Source organism: Drosophila persimilis, unplaced genomic scaffold (genome assembly GCF_003286085.1).
Source record: "Drosophila persimilis strain 14011-0111.01,24,50 unplaced genomic scaffold, DperRS2 tig00000124-arrow-pilon, whole genome shotgun sequence".
Lineage (NCBI taxonomy): Eukaryota > Metazoa > Arthropoda > Insecta > Diptera > Drosophilidae > Drosophila > Drosophila persimilis.
Genome location: NW_020825294.1, coordinates 12,360,661 through 12,371,308, shown reverse-complemented (window position 1 = coordinate 12,371,308; position 10,648 = coordinate 12,360,661). Strand labels below are relative to the sequence as shown.

Sequence of the window (10,648 nt, the reverse complement as noted above, 5' to 3'; positions counted from 1 at the left end):
GGAACGACACAGATTGGGGGGAGGCAAACACAAAGTGATTTAAATGCATTCCTAATGGGATGAAATCATGTGCTCTGTCTGGCCATCCACTTGCCCTTCCAGTCCCGCTTCGATTTGCGGTTGCCAGGGGGCCATGAATATGCATAGAGTTGCGCTTTTGATGTGCGCATCCATCCCCCTCTGAGACAACACGGCTTCAATCTTACGCTAACTTATGGCAGAGTTGAACCTAAACTAGAGTTTTTTAATTAAAGTGTCGCCTATAAAATTATAATTAATGCCGTCCAGAGCAGGGACTGGATATTTTGTTACCCAGCCAAATCCGCTTAGAATAATTTCATAACGATTTGAGGCCCCGCCGTTTAAAAGGTCACATTAAGTATCTTATCAGAGCTAAGCAGATGGGGTGCGGTTACTGGGGTCACCTCGACGGGCAGCCCAGCAGGATCTATCTGTGGAATGTGGCTAAAGCTTTTGACGCTCGTTAGAGACACTCTGCGGTCTCAAGTGCCCATTTGGTGGGGGAATGTTAATTTCCAGATTTTGAACCAAGGCCCCAAAAGTGTACCGATGCAAGTTCTTTGAGCGCGCCCTAAACTCATCAACGGTGCCGGCAAAACTGATGATCTCATCGACATGTTGCGGCTCTGGCAAGTAGTAGTCATCGCCTTAAGCAGAGAATCTGGTTAGGTCTTATCAAGGCATAATATTCATTAAACCAACCAGGCAAGACATACACCATAGAGCCCTCGCAAGCATAGAGCAAAGGCATGAACATGGTGGTACCCATCCTGCTGCGATTTGTGGCAAAGCCCAGAAGAGATTTGTACGTCCCGACTCCAGCAAGTCGCGCCAGCTCGTAGAATTGAGGGGGCATAAACCAGAGATTCCCCCCTTTGTTCAGTCGCAGAAACTCCATAGGAGTAAGCCACTAAGTGAAAAGGTGAACAAAATTGGTAAAACGGGTAATATTAAAGCCAAAGCTCACCAGAGTCTCCTTGACCTCAGAAGACTCCTCAAGCAGGCTGGGCTGTGTGTCCACAAAAGCTGCGAAGAAGACAGTCTCATAGCTGTGAAGTTAGTTTTTTAGTTTCAGTATAAAAACTGCAAGCATTCTATCACCAACCCTTTGCGGACGATGGAAGGACTGGCCCAGGCCGACCATTCGTGTAGGGCCCACAAATCCGGAACCACCTGTAGCTGCCGACACAGGTTAAGAAATTCGCTGGGTTTGTTGTGCACTCGTCGCTGCCAAGCCTTCCGATCTGTGAGCTCCTTTGGCAAGGCAATATTACCAAAGTTCAATTCATTTTTACTGCGACCCAGGAGAATTCCAACCTCTTCAAAGCACTCCCTCAAAGCGGTCAGGCGTAGTGTAATCTCACTAGACGAAAAGAGTACAAAGATCAGTTCAGTAATCTTTGTGATACATGTGCCACCTTTGGACCCACCGCGACCAAATATTCGAGCGCTTGAAGAACCGGTCATAGCAGCCCGTGCCCTGGGGCGCCAGTATAGCTGGCCTGTCATCCCGGATCAGCACCAGGCGCCTCAGGGACTCCTGTGGCACACCGAACTCCTCGAAATACTGCAGCCAGGAAACGCCTTCATCCGCCTCGCTGTCCAGCAGGCCCCCAGGGAAGACAGTTTGATTCGTTACGATTGCTGTGGGATCGCTGCGCTTGAGCATCAATAGCTGGAAGATCAGAAGGGTTTAATTCCCATTATACACTTGTGCCTTATACTTACATTGTAATCTTGGTGCTTGTTGGCCTCTTTGGAGACTAGGATGAGACTGGCCGAGGTTCGCCACTTGCTAGTTGCAGTAGACATTTTAAAACATTAACAAAATATTTTGTTCCTCCATCAGCTGATTGCCTATCGATATCGATATCCTGGTCTGAGCAACAAAAAACACGTTATCTTTACCAGCACTAGAGAGTTTCGAATTCGTGCAAAATTCAAAATTTTGCAGCCTGATAAAACCGTTCACTAAAAATATTTTTAAAGTGGAGGAAACAAGAACAAAACAAAGCAAAATTGATAGCCGCGTGCACACGTGTTGCGAAACATATTTAAGCGCTGAAAGCGAAGCACCGAAGACACTTCCAGTTGGAATTGTAGTTTGAAAGCAACTTGGGCAATGAATATTCTGCTGTCGCTCTTGTTTCTCGGCTGCATCTGCAGCTGCCTTGGGGATGATGAACACATCACGGAGCTGCTGACGAAGAACACCGAGGAGCTGAGCGAAACCAATGCTCTGTTGACCAGCATCGACACCGTCGGTAAAAGAATCGAAGCGAATTTGAAAGAGCAGCGCGAAGCTCTCCAAGTCATCGGTCTGGTCGAGCAGCTACTAGCCAAGCAGAATAATTTCCTGGAGGCCCAAGCCGAGGCATTATTGGAAACCTTCGCCAATAGCTCCCGGCAGGGGCATGAGTATGCCAAGAAAACGGCAAAGGAGCTCCACGATATGGCTCTGCTCCAGGAGGGAACCAAGCACTTGATCCTCCACCTGGAGGCCAAGCTTGACGCCTATCAGAAGCACTTAATCCAAAGTGCCCGCGGCATCGACCGCAGCATCGACGGCCTCACGAAGCTGGTTACGCGAACTGTCTTGCCCCAACTCAATGGACTGCAGTGCTCATTCGACAGTCTAGAAACTTCGCAAATTAACATTGAAGTGGAGCTGAAGAGCTTGTCCGGTGTGAAGGAGTTGAGCGAGGACTCCAACCACAAACTGGGCATTCTGGATCACCAACTCAAGCATCTCAATCGCACCCAGGAGGCTCGTCTCGAGGGTCTCACGAGTGCAGTGAGGCATCTCAGGCCGTTAAACACGAGGCAAATCGAAGGTGCTCTTCGCGAGCTGATCATTTCCCAGAAACGCATCGAGCTGGATTTGGAGGAATGCGGCAAGCACTCCCACAACCCACATCATATTCCTCCACCTAAATCCGATTCCCAAAGCTATGCACCCACACCCCCTCAACACTCGCATCACGCTCCTCAGCCTGAATCCCACTCCCAAAGCTATGTAGCCCCAGCCCCACACAACCCGCATCATGGCTCACAGCAGGAATCCCATCTCCACAGCTATGGAATCGCAGCTCCACAGCCGCACCATCCCAACCAACAGTCGTACCAACAGACGAGGTCCAAGCCCGTAGATCTTGTTCAGATGTGGAGCATTAAGGATCCAGAGAATCCTGGTAAGTGGGGCATCCATCATGAACTCTCTCTCTGAGATTTCTGAGATCATTATATCACATCGATTTCCAGGCGAACATTCCGAGAACCATCGCGTGAGCGCCTATGCCGAGTCTCCGGAGCCCAGGGCAGAGCACGCCTCGTCGTCAAACCCAAGACATTATGAGAAGTCGGAGTCTCACCAGAACACTGGAGCCGCGTCTTCCCACTCGGTGTCCTGGCAACACCCTCTACCCTGGGAGGAGGTCTCTCCCTACCATTCCGCTCCTAATCCTAGTCAGCCGTGGAAACCAGCGTCTCCCCACCAACCTCTTCCCAGGCCCCAGCCCAAGCAGAATCCATGCGAGAAGGGACATTCAGCTGGATATGCATCGTCACCAGCTTCCCCACAATCCTATAAGCCTCAGAAGGGCTCTAAATCTGGCTCTGGCTCTGTCCATAAACATATAGCCCAGCCGGGCGACTCGTTCAGGATCTGGTATGGGGATGATTCCATAAAAGATGCTTACTAAAGAATATTGGAGCTTGAAAAACGGATTTCTTCGAATAGGAAATTAGACCAATGGATACTGGTTACTTACTAGTACACATTCGATATATACCATTCATCTTTAAATAAAAAAACATTAACGCAACCCGATAGAGTGTGAAACTAAAGACCATACAATACCAAGATGTTGCATGAGGGAGCTGGTTTATGGCGGGGTATCCGTTACGCCCCGTAGACAGAGGGCGCGCACGGGGATTCAATTCTTTTTTCACCTATGCTTCGTCTTTTCAGCTCTTCTAGGTCCCAAAATCGTACAACAAATAAAAGGTAATCCGGTAATTTTTAGCAAGAAATACATAGTCTTTGGCGACGCACAAAGTCGATCCCTAGAAAAAGCGAATGGTTCAAAACGGAATGCCCAATAATGCAATAAAAAATTGTACGTCTTGGACATGACGAGGCACATTTTGTCCGAGACTGGGACCGACTGCGGCTCCCCAGAACTGTGTATTTATTGTAGGATTCTGCGACGACTCAGCTACCTAAAGGCATCGACGAACAGACGAAGCCGAGTAAGCAGCGGAGCCGCGGTCAAAGGATAGCCTTAAAAAAAATTTAAATGGAAATTGTTCCTGTTGCAATGTCTTGTTTTTGTATAGTTGATGATAGTACATATACCCATGATCACGATCACGATACTACCACGGCCCTCTATCCGTTTGACGGTTTCCATTAGAATTGGTCTACTAACAGACTCTAACATCTGCCTGAAACTTTGTATAGACCCTTCTTTCAAATCCAGGCAGTTAGTATGTATAAGTCGGAAACCCAAAGATTAACCGATCAGGAGCTCAACAAGGTGGCCAAGTCCGTCGGCAGACATCTGGAGGAGATCGATGAACCTAACCTAACCTTCTTTTAAATCCAGGCAGTAAGTATGTATAAGTCTGAAACCCAAAGATCAACCTATATCATATAAATTCCATAGGAGCAATCGGTCGAAAGCAGGTCATTACCATAATTTATTTGTTTCTGAATATAAACCAACCAAAATCTGGTAAAAGCTGTTTAATTGGACCCAGGAATTATCGGATGTACTAAAAAGCAGAATCAAAATCTGATGATTATATAGCTGAAATAGCAAATGCTCGAGTTACTAGGATATACATAACATATATTTAAGTCTTCGCTAACTTCCTCCCTGGTGAAATATTTGTTCAAGAACATTTCGAAAATGTCGTTTCACGTGAACTTACGATAAACTCATAATTCGTAAAATTTAATACATGTATTTTCCGGTCGCCATTATCTCAAATATGGTTTGGTTTTCTAAATGAGCAGGCCTATTTTTGAATGGAATTCAGGCTACAAACCCAAAGCTAAGATGAAATAGTCACGTTTAGACTCTGGTATCGCCCATGACACACTAAAAAGCCAGAAAATCTCTTCCCTAAAAGACCTATTTATAAGAAAAGACCAATGCACGACGAACGTGCCTATCACCACTCTTTTCTAAGCTCTCGAAAAGTCGTTGAACCAAACAAATCAGTGTAGTACACATGGATGATAGAGCATGGGTAAACAAGTGATGTTACATGTTGGTATCCGATTGTGGTCAAAATTCCAGCTGGTTATTATCTATCCAGACAAAATAGGAATCAAGTGCGATCTACTATACGTACGTACATAACTTGTTCCTGTCATTGGGAGGAAGATTAGCCATGAGCAGCTACGAGCTCGCAGCTGCGTCCACTAGCTTAATTTGAGAGTCTTGGGAGATAAAAGAAAACCGAAGCTAAGACACGTTTCAAATTGGATTGACGTTGTTGCCCAGTTAGTCTGGCTACTTAAGGTGAAGCCTACGCCGAGTGAGGGCAGTCAGCCGTGGAGATCCATCACAGACACTCGACGCACACAATGAGGGCCCAATCGGTATTGCTATTGATCTGCATCAGTGGTGTTTGGACCGTTGCCGTGGAGCAAGAGGAGAATTCGGGCGACAGGAAGATCGTACGCATATTGACGGAGATCAGCGCGCAGCTGGAGACGCTGGACATCAAGGCGACTGACGTAATCAAACATCAGAAAGGATTCGAGCATAAACTCAAGGATCAACGAGATCAGATAGAGGGCATTGTCAGACTAGAGGCTGGGCTGCTCAAACTGGAACAGGACACGGTCAACAGTTTCCAGTTGACGGCCACAGGGGTGAGGAACCTGACGGCCATCATTAACTCTTCCCATAGCCAAAACGAAAAGGCCATCCGGAATCTGGGCAAGGTAGAGATCGACATCAAAAGAGCCCTAGGCCAGGTCGATGCTGTTCAAAACAAACACGAGCAAGAGCTCAACAAGGTGGCCAAGTCCGTCGACAGACATCTGGAGGAGATCGAGCAGCTCCTCAAGCAGTCCGTTATCAGGGAGATCGTCTCACTGGACAGGAAGGCCAAGGGTCTGCAGCAGCAGCAGAGGAACATCGAGGCCAAAGTGGTCTACTTGGATGAGCTGAATGCTCTGACCAGCCGGGCGAACCAGAAAGTGGATCAACTGCAGCAGGGACTGCGCTCTCTAAACTACACGCAAGCGGAGAGCCTGGATGGCATTGAGAAGGTGATACTCGCGGTGCAGGGAGGCAGCTCGCAGATTGACCAAAAGCTGGGGGCCCTGCTCAGGAATCAGAAGAACATTGAGAGCACTCTCGACGTCTGCAAGCGAGGCCATTATGCACACACAGGCAATAAGAAGCCCCAGGACAGATGGTCCTCCGCCCACCAGTAAGTCCTTTGATCAGCAAGATTCTTTGAAACTTATGAAGCTGTTCTCTCTTCAGATCGCAGCCACGACAAAAGCCGACGGAGTACGAGACCAGCTATGCCACAGAGGAAGAGGCCGAATACCTCTACAAGCTCTGGTACGGCAAGGAGAATGAATAAACGAACATCTGCAGCATCTTATGCCAACTCTCTTGCTTAAACTGAAAATCCGAGCAGCTAACTCAAATTAAACCTAAATAAATACACATTTGATCCTGTTCGTTCTGTTCTACATCTTAGTTGGATCCAAAGGGTTGATCTGTCCATCAGTCGGAGCAAAGTTAATGATTAGTTTCGCTTGGTGCTGGTCCCTGTGCTCCGAACGATTCAACTTAGTTCTGACTTGTGAACGAAAGTCCTCTACAGAGAGGCCAGTGTCTATTTTATCGCTACAGGCATCTGGATTAACCGGATAGGCATCGTCGCCGGGAAGCAGATGCACAATGCCGTCGTTGCATTTGTACATGACAGGATGGGTGAGAACGATGCCCTTGGGGGCACGTTGAATGGCAAATTGACGCAGCTCTTCCAGGGAGCCAAAGTTAAGGCAGCGAGAAAGTTCGTAGAACTGAGGAGGCGGCAGCCAGAGCTCTTTTCTTAGAGAAGCCAGAAGATAATCCAAGGGAGAACGCCACTGTTTAGAGCGAAAAAAAAGGGTTTAGTGGGTGTTCAGCGACTACTCATTGGATTTGATCGACTTACCGCACAGTCCTTGACCTCATTGGGCTCAATGTGCAGGCTGGGCGCCTGTTCGAGAGTGGTCAGGAAGAAGGCCGTCACAAAACGCTTCTTAAACGTCGAAGGCGTGCGCCAGACAGACCAATCGTGGAGTGACCAAATATCTGGCACCACTTCCAGCTGCTTGCAGAGTTCCAGGAACTGGCTGGCATCATTGTGGACCAAATGCTGCCAGTGGGCGCGATCGAATTGCTCATAGAACTGCCCATAGCCGCTGGTCGAGGTCAAGGTCTTGGCATCCCGACACAATAAGATGCCCAATTCCTCAAAGGTTTCCCGTAAGGCAGTCAGACGCAGCGACAAGCCGCTGCGTAAAAGATCAGAGGCCTTGACAAAGAAGTTCCGCACTTGCGACAATCTAGCAATCTCACGTGTCTATCGCATCGGTATCTTCCCGCGAATTGAATATCTCGGGACGCGGAGCCTTCACGTGGCAGACGTCGCGCAGCATGGCTGAACTAATGTTGTGACGCTGAAAGTGCGATAGCCAGGCAGGGGAGCTGTCCGTGGCCTCGCACACTCCCCCTGGAAAGACGGACGAGTTCGGCATGAAGCTGGACTTTGAGGTCCGTGTGAGCAGCAGCGCCTTAAATAATAGGTTCGATATTTATTAGACTATACCTAATCCAATTAGATTGTCTTACATTGTAGTCGAAGGATTGCCTTGTGGCTCCTTTATCCCTGGCCAACAATATCAAGCTAGAGGACGGGCGTATTTTGGCCAGCACCTGCTTCGACATATCGCTTAGGTAACAACCGATATCGATTGCATGTACTCGATAGGTCGATTGGTAATCTCACGAAGTGGATCAAAGGTTTTTTTGACTGTATAACTGATTTCTGATATATGATTTACAATGGTTGCTACCCACGACACTGGAACGTACAGACCCTCGGCCAGCCTCATATTGGCTGCTAGGGAGGATTCCTCTGCAAAGTTTGACTACAGCGTAAGGCTGGTACGAAAGGGGAATGGTATTTAAATTTAATTTCTTTTGCCCATAGTTACTTTTAATAAAACGCAGCGAGCGCACTTCTTATGCTTTGAATCACTGCGTCTTTCCTGGTGGCGTGTTCGATGCCGGGGCGGACGAGTCTCCAGAGTGGATAACATATTTTCAGTCTTTTGGCGTGACCGACGAGGATTTTAAGCGACTGAGCAGCGACCAGGTGTCCGCCAGGTCAAAGTTCCTGTCCTCCGGCCAGAACTTTTCCAGAGATATCTCATTGCGGCTGACCGCTCTAAGGGAGACTTTTGAGGAAGTCGGCCTCCTGCTTTGCTCCAACGAAGAGGGCATTAGGAGTTGGAATTGCACGACAGGCGACCCGCGGACTTTGCTCCTCCAGCCAGAAGATCGCTCCCATTGGCAACAGCGAGTGCACAACGATGCCACTCAGTTCCTGGCATTATGCCGGCATCTCCGCGTTCTTCCCAATCTCTGGTCCCTCCAAGAATGGTCCATTTGGAGGACACCAGCCACTGCGAGTCGCAAGTACGACACTGTTTATTACATTACCGCTCTGCAAGCGCAGTCGAAGCAGGTGAGCCTTTTGCTAGAGCCGCAAGAGGTGGCCTCGGCGCACTGGCTGGCTCCGGAAGACGCCTGGACCCATTCCCAAGATGGCACTATATGGCTGCCGTTCATGCTGCTCTACGATACGGCGCGCCTGATGAACCTGCATCGTTTGGAGAACCTCTTAAAGTTCTCTCGGGAGCGCAGTGCTTTGGGGACCACACTGGTGCAGCCTGTGTACTACCGCTGCGATGGATGCATGTTTGGAGTGCTTCCAGGCGACGAACTCTACGTAAACCAGCCGGAGAACTGCACCCAAGCCATTATCCTGTCCGGCTCTGTTGCCGAACTGAACCGCCGTGCCAGGCAGTACAATCGATACATCATCTACGACTTTCACAAGGTTGTGCTGGCCTCAAACGTTCCTCCCTTTGATGGACATCTCCAGCTGCAGGCGAACGTCAACACCCAGCTAGCGAAATTGTAATAGAAATGGCCCCATTTATGGGAGAAAATATATTTTTTTGCTACGACAGAGTATCATATCCCAGCTCTAGCTGTATGCAGCGGCAGGCGTGACACAGTCCATCCTTAAACTCAAGTCGCTGCTTGGCCAGACTCTCTGAAGCGTCGCCATCCTTGGACAGGCCCACTCCAGCCTCTGAAACGGCCCTCGAGTACTCGATGGCCAAGAGTGTGTCGGAGAGCTTCGCGTCCAGCGGGGATTGGCATTGAGCACAAGAAGCCTGCTCCATGTGTGCATTTGCAGCAATTTTATCGCCGGTCCGAAACACCGTGGACACTGTGGCAGGGTAGTTCTGTTGCAGGTTGCCCACAAAGGCGGCGGTCAGGTTCTGCAGACTGGCAGTCTGGCCACGCTCCTGTCCATAGCTGCTGCCGCTCTCCCGCAGCGGCTTCAGTTGGCAGGCATGCACATAGAATCGCACTTCCTGTTCGTTGAGATCCCTTAAGGGACGCAGTAGCTTGACCCCGGCTGCCAGCCTGTCGTCCAAGAGGGCCACATCCAAAGCGGCGCTTCCTCCGCGCCCCAATGCAATGGACGTTAGCAGCTGTGTGGCCAGGTCGCCACTGACGCTCGGTTCAAAGACGTGACTGCAGCTTAGCTTCTGGGCCACAGAGGCCAGCAGGTTCTTGCGTTGCTGCTGGTGGTAATCCTGTCGAGCTGTCAGGCTGCGGAGTTTCTCAAGCTTCGTGTTAAGACCGTTGGGCTCCTTTAGAGACGTAGAGTATTGCCCGAGACGCTGCAGAGAGCAGGCCGATGCTCCAAGCTCAACCACATAGAATTCAAGTGGTTCGTATCGAGTGCCGAGTGCTTGAAGAGCCTGCAGATTCATCGATTCACCGCCATGCACGGACTGATCGTCTATGTAGACCACTCGAGCATTGCAATGCAGTCGCCTGAATGTGTTTTGTGTCTGCGCGAAGTGGAGCATGTCCAGGAGCACCAGAGACTCGGCAGAGCCATCCACCGCGAGAAGGACTTCAGCGTTGCGCGGCAGGACCTTGGCAGCCCCCAATGACGCTCGAAACTTGTGTCGAGCGTGGTTCAAGAAGCAGTCACGGCACTCGGCCACGCGAAAGTTCAGTTTGTACAGCTCACTGGAGACCACTCCGCACTTGTTGCAATCTCCTGGACTTATCACTATCCCGGTGGGCAAGGACTCCGCTACCATGGCATGGGTAGCGCCCTCGTCGCCAACATCATCCTCTCCAATGCTGCACATGCCAATCAAATCAATTAAAATATATTTCACAGATAAACGAAATTCCCAGTGCTGGATAGTTAGACGATAGTCATCGATGACGACAAAGATATATCGATATATCGATTACACAGCCCACTCGTCAAGCAACCTTGCAAC

General features: G+C 49.4%; 6 protein-coding genes across 6 annotated transcripts; 3 read left to right on the top strand and 3 right to left on the bottom strand.

Annotated features, from left to right (window-relative positions):
- Positions 1–223: 223 nt before the first annotated feature.
- LOC6597939 (nucleoside diphosphate-linked moiety X motif 19) lies at positions 224–1,857 on the bottom strand. Its single transcript, XM_002023138.2, has 6 exons — positions 1,750–1,857; positions 1,452–1,696; positions 1,127–1,384; positions 989–1,070; positions 724–931; positions 224–668 (listed from the first exon to the last, which is right to left on the bottom strand). The coding sequence occupies exons 1-6, from the start codon at positions 1,831–1,833 to the stop codon at positions 466–468; spliced, it is 1,080 nt and encodes a 359-aa protein (XP_002023174.1). The 5' UTR covers positions 1,834–1,857; the 3' UTR covers positions 224–465.
- A 270-nt stretch (positions 1,858–2,127) lies between these two features.
- On the top strand, positions 2,128–3,845 carry LOC6597940. The gene is made up of 2 exons (XM_002023139.2): positions 2,128–3,212; positions 3,283–3,845. Exons 1-2 carry the CDS (start codon positions 2,144–2,146, stop codon positions 3,720–3,722), a joined length of 1,509 nt encoding a protein of 502 aa, XP_002023175.1. The 5' UTR covers positions 2,128–2,143; the 3' UTR covers positions 3,723–3,845.
- Positions 3,846–5,291: 1,446 nt separating this feature from the next.
- LOC6597941 lies at positions 5,292–6,731 on the top strand. The gene is made up of 2 exons (XM_002023140.2): positions 5,292–6,474; positions 6,531–6,731. Exons 1-2 carry the CDS (start codon positions 5,618–5,620, stop codon positions 6,631–6,633), a joined length of 960 nt encoding a protein of 319 aa, XP_002023176.1. The 5' UTR covers positions 5,292–5,617; the 3' UTR covers positions 6,634–6,731.
- LOC6597942 (nucleoside diphosphate-linked moiety X motif 19) lies at positions 6,643–8,011 on the bottom strand. The gene is made up of 4 exons (XM_002023141.2): positions 7,896–8,011; positions 7,623–7,837; positions 7,216–7,558; positions 6,643–7,147 (listed from the first exon to the last, which is right to left on the bottom strand). The coding sequence occupies exons 1-4, from the start codon at positions 7,989–7,991 to the stop codon at positions 6,743–6,745; spliced, it is 1,059 nt and encodes a 352-aa protein (XP_002023177.1). The 5' UTR covers positions 7,992–8,011; the 3' UTR covers positions 6,643–6,742.
- Positions 8,012–8,070: 59 nt separating this feature from the next.
- LOC6597943 (nucleoside diphosphate-linked moiety X motif 19) lies at positions 8,071–9,302 on the top strand. The gene is made up of 2 exons (XM_002023142.2): positions 8,071–8,201; positions 8,257–9,302. The coding sequence occupies exons 1-2, from the start codon at positions 8,109–8,111 to the stop codon at positions 9,250–9,252; spliced, it is 1,089 nt and encodes a 362-aa protein (XP_002023178.1). The 5' UTR covers positions 8,071–8,108; the 3' UTR covers positions 9,253–9,302.
- LOC6597944 (cytoplasmic tRNA 2-thiolation protein 2) lies at positions 9,255–10,577 on the bottom strand. The gene has a single exon (XM_002023143.2). The coding sequence runs from the start codon at positions 10,508–10,510 to the stop codon at positions 9,293–9,295; it is 1,218 nt and encodes a 405-aa protein (XP_002023179.1). The 5' UTR covers positions 10,511–10,577; the 3' UTR covers positions 9,255–9,292.
- Between the last annotated feature and the right edge of the window lie 71 nt (positions 10,578–10,648).